Source organism: Lipophrys pholis (assembly GCF_963383615.2).
Source record: "Lipophrys pholis genome assembly, chromosome: 10".
NCBI classification, from domain to species: Eukaryota; Metazoa; Chordata; class Actinopteri; order Blenniiformes; family Blenniidae; genus Lipophrys; species Lipophrys pholis.
Window position 1 is genome coordinate 20,924,250 of NC_137640.1, and position 25,647 is coordinate 20,949,896.

General features: G+C 38.4%; 3 protein-coding genes across 3 annotated transcripts in view; 1 reads left to right on the forward strand and 2 right to left on the reverse strand.

Annotated features, from left to right (window-relative positions):
* psmd1 (proteasome 26S subunit, non-ATPase 1) overlaps positions 1-18,454 on the reverse strand; it is a 33,501-nt gene extending 15,047 nt beyond the window's left edge. Inside the window, exons 1-16 of the mRNA XM_080473492.1 lie at positions 18,276-18,454; positions 16,942-16,985; positions 16,682-16,755; positions 15,760-15,929; positions 15,351-15,559; positions 14,945-15,088; positions 13,989-14,209; positions 13,485-13,542; positions 13,230-13,364; positions 13,001-13,089; positions 12,809-12,887; positions 12,535-12,708; positions 12,263-12,374; positions 11,769-11,965; positions 11,263-11,358; positions 10,636-10,700 (exon numbers count right to left, since the gene is read on the reverse strand). Coding sequence (XP_080329618.1) covers positions 10,636-10,700; positions 11,263-11,358; positions 11,769-11,965; positions 12,263-12,374; positions 12,535-12,708; positions 12,809-12,887; positions 13,001-13,089; positions 13,230-13,364; positions 13,485-13,542; positions 13,989-14,209; positions 14,945-15,088; positions 15,351-15,559; positions 15,760-15,929; positions 16,682-16,755; positions 16,942-16,985; positions 18,276-18,291 — 1,883 coding nt within the window. The 5' untranslated portion in view covers positions 18,292-18,454. The remainder of the gene's footprint in view (positions 1-10,635; positions 10,701-11,262; positions 11,359-11,768; positions 11,966-12,262; positions 12,375-12,534; positions 12,709-12,808; positions 12,888-13,000; positions 13,090-13,229; positions 13,365-13,484; positions 13,543-13,988; positions 14,210-14,944; positions 15,089-15,350; positions 15,560-15,759; positions 15,930-16,681; positions 16,756-16,941; positions 16,986-18,275) is intronic.
* htr2b (5-hydroxytryptamine (serotonin) receptor 2B, G protein-coupled) lies at positions 1,450-8,504 on the forward strand. Its single transcript, XM_080473808.1, has 4 exons — positions 1,450-1,930; positions 2,289-2,983; positions 6,391-6,591; positions 6,762-8,504. Exons 2-4 carry the CDS (start codon positions 2,722-2,724, stop codon positions 7,712-7,714), a joined length of 1,416 nt encoding a protein of 471 aa, XP_080329934.1. The 5' UTR covers positions 1,450-1,930; positions 2,289-2,721; the 3' UTR covers positions 7,715-8,504.
* A 1,905-nt stretch (positions 18,455-20,359) lies between the features above and the next one.
* LOC308115936 (uncharacterized protein) lies at positions 20,360-22,845 on the reverse strand. The gene is made up of 3 exons (XM_080473818.1): positions 22,018-22,845; positions 21,479-21,586; positions 20,360-21,322 (listed from the first exon to the last, which is right to left on the reverse strand). The coding sequence occupies exons 1-3, from the start codon at positions 22,772-22,774 to the stop codon at positions 21,234-21,236; spliced, it is 954 nt and encodes a 317-aa protein (XP_080329944.1). The 5' UTR covers positions 22,775-22,845; the 3' UTR covers positions 20,360-21,233.
* Positions 22,846-25,647: the final 2,802 nt, after the last annotated feature.

The following is a 25,647-nucleotide window of genomic DNA, read 5'->3' on the forward strand; positions in this document are numbered from 1 at the left end:
GTGAAATAATCGAACCAAAAAAGAAAGTTGAAATATGGCAACACTGAATTGAGAACATGTATCTACATTTTAAACTTGACAACAGCTTGCTACAGAGACTTCCATGCAGATGACCAAAAAACTGCACAAAGCCTTGACTTGTGTCATTAAGGTACTGTTTGAATATATATGTGTACTTCATGTATTACAACGCGAGTGATATATGCATCTATAACCTAATGGCATTCTTCTGGTTGACATCACAGGTGATACCTGTGACACATAACTCATCTACAGAAAGCTTGTGAATAACCTAGGGTTAAAAAAAATAAATAAAAAAAGAAGCAGCTGATTACAATTTTATTTTGCAAAAAGAATTGTATTTATAATAAAATACTCTCACTGTGAGAGACACAATTTAATGAGCTGGCTTCCCATTTTTAGATGCCGTCTCTGAACCACATTGTGACAGCATGTCTGCACAACATCCTGCATTACAGAGTTTCTTCTGAATGAAGTGGTGAAACTGACATTATAATACCTACCAAACAAAGATGGAATTTCTTTTAAGTACACATTAAAGGTTTACCGCAGGCCATTTACCTTTTCTGTGTTTTTAATACTTTGTTCATATTTATACTATTGATAGATATATCATCCTGGTCTTAACATACTAGAGACAGTAATGTGAATTGTTCCGACAAGCTAGGATTGCAGCCTGTCACTGGAAAATATGTTTGATTTGACGTAGGCAATAGTTGGCACACATGCAAATGTCTTTAAGCATGTATTCACAACACTGAGAAGGTTTGAGAAAATATGATGGTCATCTACCTTGTTCTTGTAATCATTGAGCACGGCAGACGTGACATAAAAAGAACAACCAAATTAATTTCCAACAGAAGCAATTTTGTGTGTTCACAGGCAAGATCAGCTGTTTAAGAAAGCTGAAACATACTTGGAGTGTTGGTGTGAATAGTAGATAGATACAATATGAATTCCTCTCATATTTCAATAAAATTATTAAATAATTTACAATTACCTCATCACTGAACATTCAATATTCTTTATTTTGTAGACACGGGAATGAAGGTTAAATATCGATATGTGTAGGTAACCATGATCATGTGTTACAAAACAGAATTAAATTGGGCTTGAACATGTGAGATTGCTGGGGACAAAGGCAAAAAACTATGTATAAAAATATTTTCCGAGCACCACATCAAAAGTCTCGTTCTAAACTCAACTGCAACCACCCCCATCAATGCTTTCTTCAAATGAAGGAGAGAAAAGAAAGTGACAAATATAAACAGTATGATGACTGTGTTGAAGGAAATTACCTCCCAGAACCACTGGCATATTGCCAGCCTGAAGACATTCATCTGTTTTGTATAGTCAGGCTCGCCTGTGAGACTGACGGGAGGGAGGGAGGGAGGGAGGGAGGGAGGGAGGGAGCAAGCGAGGGAGAGGGAAAGAGAAAGAGAGAACAAGAAGGGAGAGAGTGCGGGCTGATCACAGGCAGAGAGAGGGAACTGGAGAAAGGCACTGGAGAGCCACAACATCTGAAAGTTTTAAACCTGTGATCGCCGTAGGTGATGCGAAGCAGGACTGGGGGTTCCTCCAACATGTGGACTCAAAGCAAATTCCACATCATGGACAGATGCAGACCCGGACAGATTTAGGTTTTGCTGCCGAGGGAGGGCATTTTCTGTCAGATTCTTATGTGGGGAGGGTGGAAATATAAAGACGTGATAGGGAACTTTAAAAGAGCCGTTCGACAACAACGTGGAAAAAGACTGAAAGGTGCTGGATCCGGAGCTGCACGCTTTGTCCTCGCGTAGAATATTTGCTCCAGTATTTATGAGAGTGAAAACGTAGCAGCTTGGATAAAACCTTTAACAGCTGAAACACCAAAGGAGACCGCCAAAGAAGAAACTATTTTTTGAAGCTGGTAAGCAACTTTGTTATGATGTATGGATTTTTATTTGAATCAAAAGACCTTCTGTGTTGTTTTAACGCAAACCTTCTGTCTGTAATTACAAACTTTCCGGATATAATTTCAGGACACTAAAATCATGAATTGGTACCTTATATTTGAATAGCTGGGTAAATGGAACAGATGAGATTATTTAAGCCAATTACTAAATTAGTTGTAATATAAACCAAACCACAATAGAAGAATAAAAATGCTGCCATTCAAGTTTTCCACCTTGGCAAATTTCTTTGCTATGATGTGGAAACAAGTGTCATCATACAGGAAAGAACATCTTCATTTGTAACTATTAATATCTCATTATGTCTTCTTTCAGACAAATTAAAGCGAGCGGTAACGAGCCATGCCTTTAACAGGCCCATTTCTTATCGAAAGCGGATTCAGAAGAAGACGAGAGCACCAGCAGCCTGGGAAAAAGAGGACCCCAGCTAACATTTCTCTGTGGAAGTACTAACCGTGGTGGGATATTACCAACATTGGAGTTTATTGCATTGGACCCCTGACTTTTTTGTTTTTGTTTTTAATCTTAATCGTCTTGAAGCAGTAGATCATCTACCGAGCACCAGCTTCTTCCTTTGAGTTTGTGCACTATAGGACGGATGAAGCTTCTTGTGCGCTGACCTCGAGCTGTCCTACCCTACCCTGTGCCCTTACCAGTAGGACCAAGTGACCATGCTGACCGATTGTCGCGCGCCAGATAAATCAGAGCCCCGACTCTTGCTCAGGCACACTGTGATCTTAGCAGAACCATGTCTCACCCAGTTGTGGCAAAGCTTGAGGCGAACGACTCAAATGCAGGAGAAGTGCCTGAGATTCAGCTGAAGTGGGCAGCGCTACTCATCGTCATGGTCATTATCCCCACTATTGGAGGAAATATCCTGGTCATTCTTGCCGTGTCGCTTGAGAAGAAGCTGCAGAATGCCACCAACTACTTTCTGATGTCACTTGCTATGGCTGATCTGCTGGTCGGGCTTCTTGTGATGCCCATTGCGCTCGTCACAGTTCTCTACGGTAAGTCTCTTCGTGCTTTGCCTTTGTCAGCCTGTCTCATACAGTTACACAATCCCAAAGAAACACACACTCAATGGTGATTAAGAAAATTCGATCAGGCCCAAATCCTTGAAGATTTATTTTGATTCAATTCCAATGACATTTAACATTGATGGAATACTTTGCCACGTATTTTAGATAAACTTGTACAATTTGTAACAAATATTAAACACATTTATGTTGATTTAACTCTGAAACAATTATTACTTAGAAAATAAATTTTATTTAAATAATACAAGAGCAAAAATACTTATTTAAACTACTATACTGTATATTTTAAATAGCATTACAACATTTTCACAGGGTGAATCTATTATTTTATATTCCATTGACTCTATTGGACAGTAACTATTCAGGTCCACAGAGTGAAGTATGGCGTTGCAAATGTCATCTGTAGTATCAGCTCTGTTTTATTTCCACTGAATGTGTCAGTGGTTCTAAATGATGTTTGTATCTCTTATACAGTGATTACAATTAATCCACAATTATTTAATTTCTGTAACAAAAACATGTCTGGATACATGCTGCTTTCAATAACTTTGATTTACAGTTAAAAAAAATAGTTGGAAAGTAGCTAGGACGAATTTATTCAAACTTTCAGAGAAATCAATTATTCAGCGGTTTAGTTTTATAATCCTGAAGAGTTTTACCCGTTTGCATTGCTTCCAATGAGGAATCGGAGAAACTGAATTTGTTAAATTATCTCAAGAGTGACAAGGTCATTCATGAACAAATAATATATGAAAAATCTCAAACACATCTTGATTTGTAAACACTACATTTCAATGATAATACCTGTTATAATTAGTATTCCAAAATGACATTTACTCCCAACAATACATCAAACTGCTGCAATCTGGCAAAATAAGAAGGAAATCTCTAACTGCTGACTAGTTTTAGGCCTAGACTGCTGTCATCCCTTAAAGAAGAATAAAACTGGGGAGTACTGGGGTGAGAAGGCTGAGGTCATGGGGACATAAACATACATGCAGTGTGTACATGAGGGTGGTGTGAAGCATAGCAGTGCTGTCCTGACAGGCAAACCCCCAAACCAAGTACTAGTGCTTCCTCCTACCTCAGCTGAAGAATGTGATGCTGAATCAAGTACCGAGTACAGGACAGCTTACGCAGTCAATATTAGTGCCATCATACACACTCTACAAGAAATGGGGCTGGGGTGTAACGTGGTTCTATTAAATAAAACAATATCTAAATGGAGTCGGTCCAAATGAGTGAGACCATGACCTCCACATGACAGGTCAGCACTAGCATAGTGATGCAGCTTCATCAGGTACCAGGAAAATTAAGAAGAGCAATTTCTTAGATAACATAAACGAAGGTCATCCAGAGTCACTGTTTTTAGTTTATGATATTGAAAAATATGAAATTGCCAAATCTGTAAATTATAAAAATAAATGTGATTTAACCTGAACACAAATCCTACTGATAATCATATTTACTACATAGACATTTATAAAGGTGATGAACTGACATCAGATTTGAACGTGAGAGCTGTGAAGTCTTTTTAATCAATATACTGCTCTTCCTTGTTGAAAAGCAGAATGCATTAGTGGAAGGTTTATTGTTCCAAATTATTTTCTCTTAAGCTGCATATTAGCTCATTGTACATTTTAATCCCTGCTCACTTTTAAATACCCAGCAACCTATATCTGAAGTCATAAACCTTCAGGGGCTCAGAAACAAACATCTGTTATATACCAATGAAACCATCTTTCAAAGTAATTGTCATTTAAGTGGACTTGCAATCCAGATAAATTGGGGCAGATTATTGAGAAACTAGCTGGTATTTCTAAAAATGAAGAATGTAACTGAACTTTTAACCCCCGTCCTCCTTTTTCCTATAGAGCAACAGTAATGGCCCAGACAGAAGTTTCCAGCTGGGGCTTTTGGTTCCATAACGTTCACAGCTGAACATTTGCTTTTTATATGATTTTAAGTGTTAAATTGAATTGCCGCAGTGACTAAATCCTTTTCTGCAAGTTGAAGCAGAATCTTTGCGAGACAGGCATGGATGTTCTAAATAAAACGTTGATCAACTATTCTCTTAACTGATCAGTTATCTTAACCACAGACTACAATTTAACTTAAGGCAAACTGAAAAGTATAACCTATGTGTTGAGACCAAGTTATGGGGAAAGAAACAAGTGAATTCAAAATACTGCACCGTTTTAAATGTTAAGTTAGTGTTTTAGTCTTTTGCTAGTTATACAACACAGTAAGTAAATTGATATTCCTATACCACTATTCCTTCATGCAGTTTTATCATAGTGTAATGTACAGTGATGTCACATCATACAGAATATTTCAAGTAGCCCGTCACCTTTGAACTGAATAACAAAAGCACACCAGTATATAAATTGCTTTTCTCTGGCAATAAAACTGGAGTCCAGTCTTCCAAACAGTCATTATAATAGACATTCAACAAGAGCTATGCAACTAAATAACAAGCAGTAAATATGACAAAGTTCTGTCAAGGATAAACTCCAAAATTAATGTGAATAAAACACTGCAGTAAAAAAAAAAAAAAAACTGTACAGGTGATAGCCAGGGCCTTCAGGAAACAGAAACTGCAGTAAAGTTATTACGCTGTATTTACTAAAGCAAAAACATTAAATAGATATATCATCATATATATCATATATCATCGTGATATATCACCTATACAACATTGAAAGCTTAATACAAGCTTAATACAAAGGCTTGCTAAATCTGAATACAACAAATTATTTTTCAAGTAGTTAGAAAATTTGCTTAGTTAAGCTGAAACCTTTTCAGTGAGTAAGCTTTGAATTTCTCTCTGCAGTTCTATAGTGTTTATTGGATTTGGCATGGCAGGTACAGAAGGTCTGTGAGAATGAGCGGAATAACAAACCTTGGCAATGAAAGTAATCAACACGGTGACTCAAAAGTTTCCCCTGTGTGACAAGTACATGGTGCATGTCAAGAAAACACTGGGCAAGCAATTGAAAGGGGGGGTAATAAAAGAAAATGATCTTTTGCTATGTTAATGGGTGACGAGACATAAGCCAGAACAATTGCTTGCCAGTTTTATGCCCGGAACTGAAAATAAATACTACTGTTGTGCATAGTCTCCAAGCCGACATAAAAAGCTTCAAGCTCCATAAACAGTCAACGAACCTTCCTTTTTCCAGTAAAGTCATTCCTCAGAGATGAACAAACACCAATTCTATTTTTCCCTAATGCTTTCCCATTGTGGTCAATCTGCTGTAAGTGCAAGTAAGTAAGAAGATTGTTTTGTAAGGAAAGTGATTTGTAGAAACATTATCAGATCAATAATGTGCATCCCAGAGGTTTATTCTAATTCATTTGTTTCATCTTCTCTTTAGACGCTGGATGGCCTCTTCCGGAGTTCCTCTGCCCAATTTGGCTCTTCCTGGATGTGCTGTTTTCTACTGCGTCCATCATGCACCTGTGTGCAATTTCACTGGATCGCTACATTGCCATCAAGAAGCCAATCCAACACAGCCAGTACAAATCCAGATCCAAAGCAATGGTCAAGATCGCACTGGTGTGGCTCATATCCATTTGTAAGCATCTGTTCAGCTTTCTGCAGATTTTCTTTATTTTTACTAAATACTACAGCAGCAATAGCATCACAACATCATAAAGCTAAAGTATAGAAATTTCAGGACTGTTCAACAATCTGAACTCTCAAGGCATGAGTTTGCCAATATTAATTATGCTTATCATTTTCCAGGTATTGCAATTCCAATTCCTATAAAAGGGCTTAAGAACTACCACGTTCCCAACAACATCACCTTCAACAGTAACCACACATGCCTGCTGAAAACTGACACCTTTCGGGAGTTCATCATGTTTGGCTCCTTGGCAGCATTCTTTGTCCCTTTGACTATCATGATGGTAATCTATCTACTCACTGTGCAGGTTTTGCGCAAAAAGGTTTACTTGCTCAGATCAAAGGTGACTCAGCGCTTAAGCTACCCAACAGTCTCCACAGTTTTTCAAAAACAACGAACTATGACTTCTCTTCAAGCTGAACAAATGAACATGCTGGACAACAGACTTCTCAGGATGCAAGAAAAACCCAATACAGGCACAACAAACAATCCTGCAGGGAATGCAATGTCATTTCGGAGAATGTCAACAATGGGGAAAAAATCAATGCAGACTCTAAGCAACGAGCAGCGGGCCTCAAAAGTGCTCGGCATTGTCTTCCTGTTATTTGTCGTCATGTGGTGCCCTTTCTTCATTACAAATATCACCTCAGTGCTATGCACCAGTTGTGATGCCAACCTCATTTCCCGCCTCATGGAAATCTTTGTTTGGGTGGGCTATGTGTCATCAGGTATCAACCCGCTGGTCTACACACTCTTCAACAAAACTTTCAGGGAGGCGTTCACACGTTACATCACTTGCAACTACAAAACCTGCACGACTGGGCATCAACGACCACTAACTTCAAATGCGGATTGGACACTCACAGGAATTTCATTTAGATCTTCTGTGGCAGAAAACTCAAAACTCTTCATGAAGCGGGGGATGAAGAACGGCATTGGAACAATGAGCTATCAAAGTCCTCTGAGGTGTCGGCAAACAGCTGTACCGTCATGCAGCGGCGTCGTGCTAGACACAATACTTTTTACTGAAAACGACCACGGTCAGCACGAGGAACATGTTAGTTGCCTATGAAGACCCACAATAAATGAATTTATAATGTAACAACTGAATATGATCTATGGAGCTTTTTTTTAAATCTCTTAACACTCCATTACCTATTACACACTGCACAACAGAAAAATCTCCCCTATTGTTGTCTGATGTTACCAGTGTGTGTTAACATCAAGCTGTGAGAAACAAACAAGACTGCATTTTCAAATATGTTCATTTATGTTATTTTTCTTCTTTTTCACAACATGTCAAACCCCCTTGTTAGATGACTGAATGATAAGGACGCTGAATATTAATAAGATGATATGGTGACTGACTTCAGTCTTCATATGCAGAGATATGCTCAGAGTCATGACACAATAGTCCAAACAACACTTAACAGTATCTTCAACATATAGCAGGTCACAAGAAAACTGAACACAAAATTGTAAGTTGCAGTGTATAAATCCACTACTTTGAAGCTACCCGAATATAATGACAACCGGTAAGCTGAACATAGTATAAAGTACATTCCTAAGCTGATCCCTTCAAATTAGGCTATGTGAATATGCTACCAATCATCTCAAGCTACGTTTATACTTTAAGACAATCACAACTCTACCTTTCAGATCTTTTCTGCAAAAAAAGACATGAAATGGCATTGCACTTCTAAAATATTACTTTTTTTCCCATTCTTGTATGTGTATTGCAGCCTGCTGTTTTGATATGTTGTAACAGTTTCCTAACAAATGATTGTAGACATGAAAGAATTAAATCCACTTTAAATGGAAACCTGAATGTTTTTCAATAATAAATTTTGTGTTGCAGACCGAAAACAAAAGTGAAAACCATTTATGTTTTCTGTCTACATTGTGCATGCTGCATCGTTTAATGCCAGGAGAAACAAAGCACATCATTCAAAAATGAAAACAAAAAAGAACATAGAACATCAGAACTGTTTTACTTTTGATTCGGCGGGATTTGCTCACCATCAATAAACTACAAATTTGTTGTTTTAGGATGAAAAAAATTAACTCCAGCCAACAAAGTCATTCTCCTTGTATTCACGTTGGGAGAGTGCAGAGGGATTTATCCATGACCCATTAGGGTGTTAAGTTGGAATGGGAAAGGAAATTTGAGTCTGAATGGTTCAGAATCCTTTTCTAAACACAAGGAAGATTCCAAAAAGATTTATCTGACAGCTTGTTGATCAAACAGAATATCACAAAGCCTTTTTTGGGCCTAAAAATTTACTTCCAGATATTTGTGCACCGACTGTGAAGTCTTTTCAACACTGCTCTGGTGTCTGATGAATAAATTCATGTAAATGTGAGGAAGAAGAAACAAACAGGTGAAGAGAAAATGTGTGAATGATAACGACAGCCTTCTGTGGCAAAGAAATGATAACCAAGAAGACCACAAGAATACTGTAAATTCTGTATAATGTATTCAACCTTTAACAGTATTTATGATTGTTACTAAATAAAATGTTATCCCATCTCAGGGACCAGACAAAAAAGTCCAAGTGCAGACAGTCAAAACAATTGTAGCAAAAGAACTTTGGGATATTATTTATGGATGCACAATCCACGTTTTTTCACTTCCAATCCCATCCCGATACCCGAATTTGTATATCTGCCAATAACGATACTATTGCGATACCAGAGCTCTGTTTGCTTCAATATTATTATTACTGTTGATTCTATATGAGGCTAGAATAAACTCCTCTCTACAGGCAAGTATGAAATGTAAGAATGTATGCATGTATTCTCCCAAAAGGCAACTTGAGGTTAGTATGTCAGAAAAGGAAGCGGTACACACAATTTTTGTTCAATTTGGACATTGTGGGGGGTCTGCGTGACGTCATCATCTCATAATAAACTTATAATATCTTTAAAACCTCAGAATCACTTTATTAATCACTGGGGAAATTCTTTAGCAACGCAGCACGAACTGTAATTTTTCCAGCACTAATGATTGGGACTATTTTCAATGAGTTTTGCGTGGAGTAGGACGCAGCTTCACGGAGGTGTGAATCGCCTGCTACAGCAGAGGAGCTGCTGTTCATCGTTTTGATGCCGCAGTCAGCGCTGTTCTCCTCGACGAGCCGGCGTTTTAAAACGGTGGCGCCTCGACGTACAACGGCTTTGCAAACATTGGACGTTGCTGTGTTGCTTTGTGGTGTTTTGAGCATAAAATACGTCCAAATAGCGGACATGCGGTCATTAAAAGTTGGATAGCACAGTGCTACTACGCTAGCCCGCTGCAAACTGTGGAATGGATTTCCTGACTCATTACTCCGCGTCTCATTGAGACCCACCTCCTTTCAGGAAATCCATTCCACATTTTGCAGCCAGCGAGCACAGCAGCCGGCAGGGAAACACTTGTGGAGTCATTTCAGCTGACAGTAAAGCACAGACGTGGCTGATGGATTGGAAATTTCTGATCCATGAAATTAGTTGGTATCGGAACCGATACGGATACTGGATTGGATTGGCCCCATCCCTAATATTATTATCACTGTGAGTTTTATTTCATCTTAAAACAAGTTGAAATGAAATGAGTGCATGTCATTTGGCCTATTGTTAATTCAAATCTTTTCCTGACAGTCTGGTATGAATGATGGCGTATGCACTAGTAGCATTAGAGTACACCATTAATATGTTTGTATTGTGTATATTGCCAATGTTTGTGTCAAATCTCAAATGCAATAGACCACCAATTCTTTATAGGAAACGTTATGAAGTAGATTTTAACAAAACTAAACCCTTTTTTTTTTAATGAATATTAACTTGACCACAACAAAAGATATTGTTGTATATTTACTAAGTGGGATTTAGTGTAGTGTCAGTGTCACAGAATTTGTTCAAATATTGTGGTACAAAAGAGAAAGACATTTGGAGGTTGTAGAAACTACTAAACATGATGTTCACTGAGTTTAGGGAATTAAGTTTGATTCCTACCTGAACAGGATGAAGCCAATGGACTCGACGGCTGCCCTTCTGACATCGTCATTGACGTCACTTACCTTTAATGCAATAAGAACACCAGTCAAATTACCAAAAATTATATTAAGATTAAATGTAACTCTCATGATGTACGTCTCTTGCATTACACAGAAAACATAACACTCCAGTATCACACTTGAATGTGGTTAGCTTGCACAAGGTGCCACCTGGAGGACAAATTGTTCACAACCTGGGAATATGGGATGGCCGAAAAGTCAGTTGCATGCAATTATTCTTAGGTCTACAACTATGCATTTGGTATATCTCAATCTAATATCTTACTTAATCTTAAAAGTTTTGCATGATTTTTCGTGAATGCAAGAGACTTTCATTCAATTCAATAAAAGTTTACTGCATTAAATACAATCGTTACTAAACCTCAACACATTGCTACAAATAAGAATAATCACATTTATAACCGCAAATACAAATGAGTCAGAAATCCTGGAAAAAACACAAAAATAAGGAGCACTGTTTACACACCCAGTGGCATCAGTTCATGGCAACTGCTTCACTATCACCAAGACAAAAAGGTCCCTCTCAATGAAAATGCTTCAAACAGTAATGAGAGAAAACACTCACAGCGACATGCAGGAGCCGTCGGATAGCCTTGTTGTTCCCGGAGCCGCAGTAGGCCATTCCCACAGTGTACATACCAGAGCGCCTCAGGATGGGGTCCTGTCATTGACAGTGAGAAAAAACAAAGCCTTGAGACTTTCCGTCTAGATGCGAAACTAAAATCAACAAAATCTCAACCAATCCCACAGCTAGTTTACAGAATGGTTTCTGACACGCGCTACAGAGGAAGAGCCTCAGACGTGACATGAGAGACGCATAAACTTAGGTATTAAATGTACATACAGAACACAATATATCAAACGATTTCAAGTTGACAATTCAGGTTTCATGGGGGCAGTGACTTGTCCCCACTTTTGTCTGGGCATTAAAATTGTGTTGGTGTTTTTTTTTTTTTTTTTTTTTTTTTTATATGAATTGTGTTGCTGCGGAGCATTCAACTTTTTGGTGAAGAAAAGAACTCTAACTGTATCGTGTAAAAGGCTTGCTATGTCAGTGCTTTTCAGTGATACCTTGTCTCTGCAGAGGCTTTCAATGAGGGCATCAGCCTCCTCCATGCGCCCATACATGACCATGGCAATTCCCACTGCCAGGCCACGCAAGATCTTCTCGTGCTGTGTCTCTTGAGCGTAGCCTACCATGTCCTCGATTGCCTGAGCCGACTTAGAGCCCAACATGACCAGACCCAAAGCCAAGCCAGCTGCTTCACCTGGGAGAGATTAGGAAATGCCTTTTAGAATGCCTTGATTTGGATTTTAGTCTTTTTAAAATAAGATGCTCATAAAAATAAGCAAAAAGCTTCTTAAACCAGTCATCCATTTCTTTCAAAGAAAAAAAACCCAACAAAATTGCATATTAATGCATTTCATATTTCATCGTTGATCACACAATTTCTCTGCTACACTAATCAAAATAAAACCAGAGAGGTTCAGGGAATAAAATTAAAGAGATTTTAATAGTGACCTTATAATTCAGGAAATTTTCTAGTTCATCAATGTCTACGCACCAGTTACAGCATCATCCTGGTAAAGGTTTGACTTGAGAAGGTCATAAACATCCTGCCTGGCTGTGCCCAATGCAGCCAAACCCAGGCCAAGGGCGCCGCCATGACGGACGATCTGTGGGGGAAAAGAAGACATTATAGAAAAAACAAAACAAACAACCAAACATCAAGAATGATCAGGGAGAATATGAATTAGTTAATTGGCACAGTGGCTTTAAACAGATTCCACTACAAACATTTTACAAGTTTAACATCATCAATGAAAAAAGGCTCACATCATTGCTGGCATTCTTAAGTTGACTAAGCAGGTAGTCAATGATGTCTCCACCATGGTTGGCATGAATAAGTCCCAGAGCGTACAGGCCTCCTCCTTCCTGGTATGCAGACCCAGGAGATGTGTCTTTGGGCAAGTAGGTAGCCATTAGCTGGAGTGCTTCTTTCTCGTGACCCTGAAATCCACAGTTACATTTTTTACAAAATGAAATAAGACAGCATGGGATACATGATTTTAAGCTTGTTTTATTTTATGACTGCCAGCGACGACCCTACCTTGTGAATGACCCCCAGGCTCGCTGTGGCTGTGAACTTTGCCCAGTTGGTGGCTCTTGCTAGCCATTCTAAGTTTTCTCTAAAAAGAAAGAAAAAATGGTCAGGCATATAAGAATGACTTTTTATTTTTTAATTTTAGTTTTGGTCCACCACATATATATATATTTTTTATTATCAAAAAAGCCCAGTAACCTGAGGAACTGGTCACTTGTGGTTCCCGTGTGCATGAAAGAGTTGGCTATAACTGTCGCTGTGTGGCACACTGAATTTCGAACTGCATCCTGGAGGAAGGAAATGAATAAAAAAAATCAAAACTCAAACAAAATGTCACTGGAGACTTTGTGATCTTCATCAGATTCAAACAAATGTTCACATTCATTTATATTCAGTAAGGAATTATTTCACTGTTAAACCACATTACCTTTGTGTTTTTGAGAATCATCAGATCTGTGTTATTATTTCGAATTAGGAACTGCAGGTGCAGCTCAATAGCCATCTCCCCACTGAGGATCTTGATCATCTTGGCGTTCTGGTCTTTTGGCTCATCTTTCTCTTTCTGCAAAGACAGAAAAAGGTGATTTGAACATCAAACTAAAATTGCTCCATTCAGACACAGCTTAAACACGACCAAGGTGTCATTAAAGTAAAGTAGTTCAAAACAAGTCAAGACACGAACCGTTTCTGGCTTTCCAGCAGGGGAGCTGCCGGGCTTCTCATCCGTCTCCATCGCATCACTGCAACATAAACACACCAAAAAAATAAAATCAGTGTCGTATCACATTCCAAAAAACATGCACCAGGGGTCCCTGAACAAGACCCTCGGCCCACCCAGCTCCTCAGGACACAATTGTGAAAGAGATTATTAATCTCAATGTGGTTCTCCTGACTAAATAATAAATAAAATCATTAACAAAAGGAGCATCTGTATAACCATGTACAAAGAGACAACATGATGCACATCATACAATAAAGATTCAAACTTAAAAGTGAATTCATTTTAGCAGACTTAATTAAATATCTCAATACCAAAACACTCGGAAGGAGGAAACTAAGGGAAAAAGGAGCAAAGGCAGATCACAAAATTATTTATGAAACAAAATGTTTTAATAGCCTGTCAAATGACTGAAGAGATAGGCGCCAAGGTATTGTGATATCTAGGTTAGTTTGGTCTTGAGCCTACCTGTCTGGTACGGGCACGGTGCCTGTATTTGTAGAGCCAGGAACTGCAGGAATAGGTGTTCCAACAGTGCGCAAGTTCTGGATGACAGAGGAGAGGAACTGCTGGCTGGCACTCTCATAAAGGTCAAAGCAGATCTGGTAGGCCATCAGCAGGTTGTCCTCCTTCACTAGCTTTTCAAGGATGTCACTCACAGCCTGTGGGTCGTCTAGGAATATCAGGCACTGAAGTGGGGAGGATAGAAAAATTAGGGATATTTTTCACCGACCATTTTGGAAATTACAGTAATGGTTTATATAGCAGAAAACACATAAGGACAATTTCCAAAACATTATAATGCATGAAAGATCATGGGAACGCCTGCACGCATGTTCCGTCAAAAGGTTTATGGACTCTTTTTTTCCTCTGTGGCTCTTAATCAAATCCAGTCCATTCAAGTTAATGAATTTCATTGTGGCTTAATGTGTCTCTGAAACCACAATTGTTGAAAGAGCTTGACACCAATGTGTTGTATATATAAACCTCAAACTTCTCTAACATCGCATAAAAACAAACCAAACCGTGTGATCTAGTTTTTTTTGTCCAGTTTAATTGTATTCATTTTTAACAAAGTACTTTGAAGTATTTTAAAGAAATGTGTAAAATGGTTTATGAGGCTAAAAAAGATAATCGTAGAGCATATCTTTCCGTACAATATCAAAAGAGTTGTGAAATTGTCTAATCTAAAAGAAAGCTTCCCTAATAATGTCTTCAGCAAAAATTACAAATAACACAGATCATAGCATTGTTGATACTAGGATTACAATAACACAGTAAATATGCTAACATGTGAGGCACCAGAAATATGTAAGAGACATCCCATCAAAACACATGCAATCAAACAAAAAAAGCAAAAAAAGATAGAGCACTAGAAATAACATAATACATAAAAAGTTGTATTTTTCAGTTTAGTAGGCTACCTGACAAACGTTGATGAAATCAGGCTTTTCCAGGTTCATGTAGAGTTTGACAAGCACCCTCAGCACTTCATTACGGAACTTCTTGTTCTGCATCAGGGACATGCACACCTTCAAGCTGTAGGCAAGGAGGCCACTCACATCATTCTGGAGGATGAGAAAAAAGGTTCACAATAATGAATATGCGCTCATGTTAAGGAAGAAAAACAATCAGAATCATATAATGTTGTAATGACAGGAGCAATCACTTATACATCTAATGATTTAAACACACAAGTCACACTGACAGAATAGTTATCTGATCAAAGTGGTGAATATGAATGTCTCTTTTATCTATTTTATATTACTTCGATTATAAAGCTCACAGGAGATATTATGCAAGATGGAAAGAGAAAAAAAAACCACTAACCGATTCCAAGATGGTTTTCTCAAACATATCCAGACGTCTGGTCTCCAAGGCAATGCCAATAGCCTGTTTATACTTGTGATCGTCCAGGCAACGCAGAAACATCTTATTAACAATGCCCTCCAGACGGGGGTCAATGCTCTTCTTCTCCTCATCCTCTGGTAGCTCAGCGTTCTCCACCCGCAGCTTGGTGTAATGGTCAATGCATTTTGCTGCAACAGGCAATAAAGGTGTTTAAATTTCTCAATAGACATACATTGTAAATTAACTCTTACACTGTCTTTTCCCATCAAAACCCAAGCTTAAGCAAACACTGAATGTAAAATTATATTATCTATTAATATTTGATTTATATTGGTAATGAACACAACACAGCAGCATCACAGCTGCATCTTTGTGGTCAGTCACTCACCAATGATGGTCTCCACATACTCAGAGTCATCTGTGACACTGAAAAGATCTCCAGCACCAAGGGCATAGTTTAGGGATTCCTCAAAGGCTCCAAGGTGATAGAACACTTTGGAAGCCACCAAAGCTGCAAACGCCCTGCTCCGAAACGTCTCATCCTCATAAAGGACCTCGCTGCCAGTAGACATGGAGAGAGACAATTGCATTTTACACAAGACAAAAAAATTAAAAATAACTAACCAAAACCAACAAACTTGTTTTTTTTTGTAATGGAACTGCAAGTAAAATGGTAGATCATTTACAACCAGCCAAAAACTAGCTCAGCTCAAGAAACACTGTTTTTGTGATATTTTATTTGACACTGACAGGCTGGGCTTGATTTACATCCACAAAAAAAACAACATAAAAATAAAATAAATGTCACTTGGAATAGCTAGCTTTTTTTCCTGCATCAAACACTACACTGTCATACATGTATCAACACTTGACAACGGAACACATGGCAGGTGTTAACATACGTATGAAGAAAATGCACTTTTCTGTTGACAAAATTAACAAAAGAAACAATTGCCAATGTATATTTTCTAACTAGATAACTAGAGATGTCCCAATCTGAGTTTTTGGTCTCTGATCCCGATGCAAGTCCCCCCCAACACAGAAGTCTTCCTCGTTCTGTTGATACTGGGATATCTGTAGTTATGACTAGCAATTTAATGAATGCAGTGGTATAAAAATTTTAAAAGACAAGAACTACGATTCTGATAGGGCTACTATCCTGAAAGTAATGGTTCATATGTAGTCATATGACCAACCTCCCAAGAAACAGTAAGTCTGTAGGTGCGATGGTAGGGACACAGAAAGACACTTAAACCAAAGTTGCAATCGTGGATCAAAAATAAAAGTTGAGACACATAAATGGTACTCACATCTTATCAACAGATCCTGAAATCTCAGCCCAGAAGTCATTCACAATGGAGTCCAGCTTATGCAAAGCAAACTCCTGTGAGAAAAAGCACAATCAAAGTTACCTATTTTATTAAACTTTTTAGATTATCTTTAGACAAACAACTCAATGGTCAATATGAGAACAGTGACAGGCGAGTTTACAGAAAGGCCAACACACACTATCAAAAACAAGCCATATATCTTCAGACACCTTGTAAATTACTTTGCAATCAATATTTACCTTGAGCTGCGGTTCCTCCTCATCAAGGAGTGAAATAATCCCAGCTAAAAGAGAGATAGAGAGCTAGATTAATTCAGATGACAGAATATTCACAATAGACCTTGTGTGTTTGATGAAACATTTCTTGCAATATTATGTCAGATTTTGGTGACCACATTATGACAAGGCCTCAACCTACATTTTTATTAATGCAGTAGTAAGACAAAGTATGTGAACCTTTTGGAATTTCCACATTTTCTGATTGCTTTGCTATAAAATGTGATCAGATCTCCAAATAAGTCACAAGTGTAGACCAACACAAATTGTTTGACCAAACAACCAATTATATTATCCCATGTTATTACGAATTATATCTATTAAACATGAAAAGTGCTAGTTGAAGAGTATGATAGTCATTGTATTTAATAACAGTTAAATCATCTTTAGCAGTAACAACACAGCTCTTGCAGTATTTGCTGATCAGACCTACAAAAGAAATTTTGGACCTTTCAGTTCATCTATTTTATAGAGTGTGGGGGCCAGGATTTCAGCTACTTTTTTTTTTGTGCCAATAATGTTTATTAACAGACATAAAACCGATGTATTAGTGTTGGGTTGAATAAATTGCGATACTCTATGCTTGGGAAAGATAGATCAGATTGCATGTTATGAACTTCTATTGCAGAAAACTAGGAAATTACAGACGGCATGCATACTCGAAGCCTCAGTAGACGTATATCAAACGTATTTTACTACTCAAGCCAATCAATTACGTAACTTGGCTCATCTATTCGTCATATTATCGTTTTAGGATTTAGCCTACATAAAATTAACAGTAAAATGCAATGGTTTAAGTGTCATCCCTTTCAAACAGTGAGTGGTTAGAAGTCTAATTTATCCAAAACCCTCGGGTTCATGGCGTTTCTGAATGACACTACTAATATAAGAATAGTATTGACACCATGCCAAATGAAAAAAGCCTGCTTAACATTATAAAGTAAGTTGGACTTTTGAGAGGAAATGCAACCAAATAAACGTGTGAAGATGTCTCGGATTATCGTGGAAATGACAGTCGTACAATAATAGTCGATACAAAATGTTAGGATTAGCATTACGATTTAGGACGCATGAAGAACAATTTGTTGAAGAAACCACAAAGGAACGAAAAGGTTACGTGGTCAATTCAATGTACGCTACAAACGTGTAATATTTAAGAAACCTGTTGTATTTATCGTTTTTCAGTTGTTACTGAATTAACGACTGACATCCGCCACATTAGCCGTGTGACTCAGCTAAATCAATGGCAAGCTAGCTGAAGTTACAGCTACAAAATAAAGACTCCTTCTGCGACTTACCGGCAGATGTTATCATGACTGGCACCTTTTTTCCAAACCCGTCAGCCTCACGACCGTGGCTCGACTGTGAATGTCCGTAAAACCTTGGTTGTAAGAGAAGAAAAACAGATTGGTTGTAGAATAGTAAAACAGCAGCACACACCGCACAGAACTGCTAACTTCTTTTTGTCCCCAGTATTAGGACCTGGGAGGCGGCTTTTTCTTTGCCTGTAAAAAAAAAAGACACTTACAAGCATGGTATTTGATATGTTCAACTTTACTACATGTAAGTCTTGTTGGCAACATGGAATAAAACTTTTTGGAAAAGTTGTTGGAATTTTTGGCTTGTTTTTCATTTTCACAATTATAGACAGGCGTTATCAATATGAGCGTACCGTGAAACAGCGTTTGTCGCAGAGACGCTACGTCACTGTGCCGGCAATATTGGACCGGGCAATATTAGGCGGTACTATAAGTAAGAAAAGAAAAAGTAGATGGCACGCGGCGTTTTAACCACATTCTAACCACTGTGTCACCCTGCTGTTATATATCACAAGTTCCAATTTACAAATTAGGGTCAACTGTCTATATTTTCAAAGGAAAAATTGACTTAAAAGTAACAATAATGATCTACAGAGTGCAGCTCAAGGTGCTTCTAGGTGTAGGAATTAAATGTAAAAATGATTAAATGTAAAGATGATGAACTCCTAATGATAAAGGAACGTGCATTTAAAATATGATGCTAGAGTAACAAATTTGTTGTAATGGTTGCTGTATAACCTGTCCAGCTGTAGCCTGTTAACAGGGCACAGTACTCTCTGCTTCCTTGTTCAGTCGTGAGACATCAGGTAGCTGCCACTTCTAGAAGATCTCTGATGATGTAGCTATTGTTGGACATTATCAGAGGGAAAAGACCCGAAGTATATGGTTGTCATCATCCCTTTTGTTGGTGGTGCTGGTGTGATTAGAACCATTTTGTAATAAACCCTATTAAGACAAAGGAGCTAGCGATAGACTTTAAAAGAAAACCATACTCCTTCACATATCCAGTACCCAAACTTTTGATATTGACACAATGGACTCCAGGTGTTCCCCTCAATAATAAGCTGAATCATACAAATGATCCAGATATCCTGTAAAACAGGGACCAACGTGGACTCCATCTGCTGAGGAGGCTGAGGAGTCAGTTAAGGGCTTTTTTTTTTTAAACTGTGGTTCCTTCTGCTTTGTTTAATGTAGTGGTCTACCGACCCTTCTTTGGAACATTAAGGGAGGGGGTCAGGAACCGGTTGAACAGATTGGTATAAAAGACCCAGCTCTGTCCTTGGGACACTCTTTGAGGAGGTGTGTGAGAGTGTGAGCTAACAAGCTGCCTCAATGACAGACTGCTGCAGGGTGCATCCAATAAGGAGCAGGACCACAGGTCTTTCATACTCACTGCAATAAAATGGCTTAAAACCATTGGTCTAACATACGGTAATCAGATAAATTCTTAACATGATGAATATGCATTTTCTTTTTCTGTTTTGAAAAGTCTACAGTTTGTTTGTTCATTTATTTATTATGTTTGAAATACTGGTGTGTATCTTTTAATGCTATTTCTTATTTCCCCATGTGGCACGTTAAAGTCTGCCTTATCTTATCTTATAATGTAGAAATTTAAATTATGTTTGGTAGTATAATACATTAATAACAAACAAATAATTGTAAAATGAACTATTGCAATATTATGACAAAATGAACAATAAAAGAACATGCACCGGGCATATGTATATCAAATTAATACAAAATTGTGTTGCAGAATGGTATTCCTAGCGATATAGACAAGTAAGTGTTTTACTGGGTGATAACGCCACAAAGCCAGAAATGATTAATGGCAGAACAGATTCAACACATTTCCATCCATGGCATGGTTCTAGAAATATTTCCAAGTAGCATGTAGTCTTTGTTGTCTCTTCGAAGTATTCTAATAAATGCTGATAACTTCCTTTGTACTGTAGTGACGAACCAGTGTAGTTTCATACATCAGTTGTAATCTCTGCAGCTCCCCTTTATAGTTGACATTTTTATATTCAGATAAAAAAATAGGTGTTTAGTGTATTTTTAAAAGGGTTGCACACAGACACATTTATTTGTGCTTATTAATTTGTAATGATAAACCAGTGGGCGAGCACACATAAATACACTCACAGTGACTAGCAGTTTTTTTGTTTTTGTTTAAACAGATATGTGTCAACAGTACTTATGTAAAGCACAATCACAAAAAGTGAGAATTAAAAAAATTCTATAAATTGAAACAAAAGTTAGGCTTTCTATTCCCTTCCCTGTTGCATGTACATGTTTGGAAGTAAATAATAGCATATAGCCAAACATTATCTGTATGATATATCAACACAATAACTAAAAATACAAAACATATCAAATCCGAAAACGGACTTCATGTGTGGTTTCAAAATATTTCATGACACAAAGGCCTTTATAAGAGTCAGGCGCAGTTATAAAGCTTGGCCCACCTTCAGACCCTTATATGTCAGATGATATTGTGCTTCAGAGGCGTTTAATCTTGGATAAACCTTGAATCCAATTAGCACAAAACAACGGGCACGGAGTGACCTCGGGGTTATTTGAGTAGTAGCCATTTAACTTCGCTTGGTAATCCACTCCAGTGCTTTACTATGCCTCAAGTGAAAGAACTACTCGAGCCAAGCCACGTATCATTTAAGAGTCTCTTTAAAAAGCAGTAGTATAAAACTGATGATCAGTCTACAGTACAATTAAAATCACTTCATTTCTAACCATTGTTAACAATGAGTAAGCAACATGGCAGCAGGTTTGACTATTGATCAATATATTAGCTCAGCACAAGAAACAACTTATAAAGATTTTAGCATTTGGTAAGGCCGAGTAGCTCCTATATTCTTTTCAAAGTAAAAACATGATGGTCCACCGTTGCAGGCCTGCATGTCTTGTGTCTCAACATCAGGTGGCTTCCGCTTGCTGTCCATTCGCATGACACTGAGCAGGTAAGGCACTTGTTTTTAAAGGGATGCCTTCTTCTGTACTGTCACCTGAAAATATAAAAAATGAATATAAGAACATAAGTTAAAGTGAAAATCATATTAATTGTATTGTTGAGATGTTCAAGCAGCAAGGTGTTTCTGAGTGGAAGCTTGTATATGCCAGGATGAAACCATGTTAGAAGTGAACTTCATGGAGGACACCACCTCTTGTGCATGAAGAGTTGTTGGCCTGGCCTCCAGCTCCTCTTCTATGAGACTTGAACCAACATTGGAATGGCCACAAAACCGGGTCGCTTCTGTCCCTGGTATCATCTGAAAGGGAATAACGAGCGTTCAACAAGTTGGCAGTTTATCCGAGGGCTTGATTATTTCATGAATGGTCTCTTTGTTCCCGAGCTTTTGAAGCCAAGCCTGGGAAGAAAAAAATGAGGGTAAAAATGTGTGGTCTTATGAATGTCATGGACAAACAAAGACAATAGACCAATAGAGTGCACTAATGACATCTTTACTGTGTTTGCCAGATACTCCCACAGCAATTCCAACCAAAATAGTGTCTATTCATGAGTTTTCATTGATTTCATGAGCAAATGTGTTTGAACTAACACAATGTCACTGTTACATGGTATATTTCACACAAGTTCTGACATTTTAAGCTTTGCAAATAAATAGGAAAGTTAAAGTTCAAACTACAGCCATGGTTAGGTGTAGAGTGTACTTATTATGTCAGATGCATGTCATTACACCTGCTGTTTGGGATGAGCAAACCACTTTGCAAGCGTTTTTCTTGATGCTGAGCACTTTGGCATCTGTCATCGGGACGAAACAGCCGACCCATATTGTTTCTGGTGAATGCTTGTGGAACACAGAGCGCATCAGACTCTCCAGACGTTGGGCACACTCATGCGTCTCGGTACTTTCTTGTTTGGTGCGTATTAATCCAATTAGAGCGGGCCGAGCCGCCGTGGCACGTTTCGTGCGTGCCCTTACGTCCTTAAGGATCTCTTTCAAGGAGACCTCGTTGGGACCGTGGGAGACAAAAGTCTGTCTGAAGAGGAAGACGATGACCGGGGAGTCAATGGCTCTCTTTAAGCTGTAAACGTTGGACCGCCGCGTTGCCGTCCTCGGTGCGTTCCCGTTTCGCGTTGTGCGCTTCTCCTCACCGCCCCCTCCAGCCGGACCGCCGCACGGAGCCAAAGCCCCGGTCTTCTCGGAGAGAGGGATCTCATTGCTTTGACCAGACTCGGGTTTGGAGCAAGACGGTGCGGTATTTCCCTGATTGCTCGGCGGAGAGACGCGTGGCTGTAAACAATTCCCGAAGCTGCTGTCGTGGAACATGTCACGTAAGAATTCCTGCAATATTGTAGGGTCATCTCCGTCCTCGTCGTTCCCTTCACAGGCATCACTGACCAGATAAATCTTCTCTTTGCCTCCAATCTGATCAACGAGCTTCTGAAACTCCATCTCGTCCTCGGGCAGCGTGTCCTCCACAGTGTCCGCCATCCTTGCGCGATTGTTTTATTTACTATGGGCGCTTCACCATGTCCAAACCACCTTCTTCGCCTCGGCAGAGTAAACTTCCTCACGGTCTTGAGGAAGACCAATGAGGACGACGGGGATGACGGCTCGATCCGTGTTCCTATTGGCTGGTCTGCCAGGTGGGCGGGGCTATCTGTCATTAACAGCATGCCACACAGGTCTGGCACAAGATAATGAAGTTAATCTTTAATGGACAACTAAACAAAACAGATTTATTTCAAAATACACTTGAATTAATTCTTGCCAAGAAGAATATACTTGCACTCATTTTAAATCGTAATTTTACTGTTGTTGCACATTTGTTTTTCAACCAGTCCTTTATTTAACCACTTCATCATTCTATCTTCTTTTATCTTTAATTATTTCATCTTAATAAAAACATTTAACATAGACAATTACCACCCTGGAAAGTACTCTGAAAATGGTTCACATAACATGAAAGAATATTGTTAAGATTAATGAAAGTTGTGGGATAAATGAAGGATGATGAACTCTCAGGGTTCTGAGGTCACTTTCCTTATTCTCACTACTCGCATGGAAAAGAGTTCTAGTTCATCTCCAGTGCAGTAGATTCCTGTCTACACAAAGAAAATAGGAGACAAAGAGAAGGCAGACTTTAGCATAAAAAAGGAAAACACAAGCCACTCGTATTTAATCTGCTTTTTCGTAGCTTCAGCCAGTGTAAAACCAAATATGCCTTTCACTCTGAACCCTTCCACTACATCAACAGCCTGCTGAGTTTCCCCAGACTAATCCTTTAATCCACCCACGTCTATTATTTAATTCAAGGTGCTGTCAGTTTGACATGCCACTGAAGTGTTATGCAAATAAAATCGCCTCATCTGCTGAGTATGTGACCGATTGCACCATTGTTTACTGATCAAAAAGCAGTAAGTCGTAAAGTCTGACAAAAACCAACACAGAGATTTCAGCCTTTGACCTTTAGACTAGCCCAACAATGATTAGATGAGCGGCTTGTGCTTTGTGTTGTTCATTCAAACAATTCATTTTTCATCATATATTCACAATTCAACTGAACTGGAAATGACCACAGTGACAGTTTTATTTTTGGGGTTTGTTGTCTGCCAAATTCACATGTGAGCATTTGTGTTGTACGTGTTCGAGTCAACATACTGACCTGTTTGTTCAGCAAAAGAAGGAGCTGAGGTTCAAGCAGCTTAGTCAGAGCAGTGAAAGACACACGGAGGCCCAAATGAACTGTAAAAAGAAAACAATGAAGCTCAGTACATTGCAAAATAGACAGAAAATGGAATGAAAAATATTGAATCTAAATATTCATGCATGGGACTGCAGTGTCTGCAGGACCTGTGCTGGGTGAGATGCTCAAGCACGTGCCTGAATCGGACTCCACATGTCACGACCTTATATCATGACAAATGAAGATTGTCTTTCATCAGAAATGAACCAACTTTTCTGTGGTCTTGTGAGATCCCAACATTTATTTATTTTTTGCTTTTGAGTTTATCTAACAGACAGACAGACAGACAGACAGACAGACAGACAGACAGTGTGAAAGAGAGCAATAACATTCAATAAATGTGGAATTGCTGATAAGGAGATGCTGCATGGAACCTAATCCCTAACAGTATTGAGGCAATCTTTGAAATAATTTCTTCTGCTGCCATCTTGTGGTTGAAGATTTTACCTGACTGCATGTCAGGCCAAACTTTTAAATTAAATGATTTTGAATGAATGAATGAACAAACCAGAAGGAAAAAGTAGCAGGGATGTGGAGGTTTTGAAATAGAAATGTCACATAATGGCAAGTGGTACAGTCTCTTGAATTAATTCTCAGAACCTGACATGTGATTCCCACACAATCTGTAGTCGGTCCTTCATCTCACTCGTCTCTGACTAACAAGTTAGTCGAATAGCTAAATTGTTTGCAGTCCGCCCAGATCGTCTCACCTTGAGTTGAGATTTCTTGAATTAACTCATTCTGCTTTTATGAGTACTAAGAGAGGATGTGGGGAGATTCACAACCTGTGATATTCTTGTCAGACACCAGATTTGTGAGAAATGAGAAACCGTTTCATGAGCATCAGTGGAGGTGCTGCTGCTTCTTCTGTTTTTGTTCTTCTAATAAAAACCTCATCATATAAAAACAGTTGCTCTCTGAAATGAGGAGATGCAAATAAAGAGCTTAGTCTGAATATAAGTGCTTTTCAAAAAGTTTAGTGAGTTCTCATTTCAAACTACCCGTCCATTCTTGAAGTCAGCTCACATATAATTACCATAGTAGGAACCTGCAGTCTTTACAATGAACCCATGTTTGAATTGTTGGGATGAAATACTGATATTGTCATGCTTTATTATTAATAGAAAACTCTTTTACCGGATCCAGAGAATAACATTGTAATAACACCTAAAACAGGCCTTATGCAACCAAGGAAACTCACCCCCAGTTTTACCCAAACTCCCATTTGGAGCTTTAATTAATAGCGTTTTTTTCAATGAGTCAACTTCATATTCAGTAGATATTACTGAAGCAAGTTCAGTCTGATGTTTTTTTCTTTTTACTAAAACATTTTTATAGATGTGGCAAATGCACTTAAACCGTTTATAATGTGGACAAGATGGGTTTTCATAACAATTTATGAAAATACAAATGGTGTAAGCACAATCTTTTGGTTGAATGTCATTTTTACCCTTTGCTCAGATGACATTCATCAATAGGAGTTCATGTTCGTGTTTGCAAAAAAGTGTCGTTAAAAACTACTGAGCACATTAAGGTAAGGTAAGAGTCAGCAGAACAAACTAGTACAAAACATTTTTTTCCCCAGTTACCTGGATTTATATAAGCTTGGACTGGATTG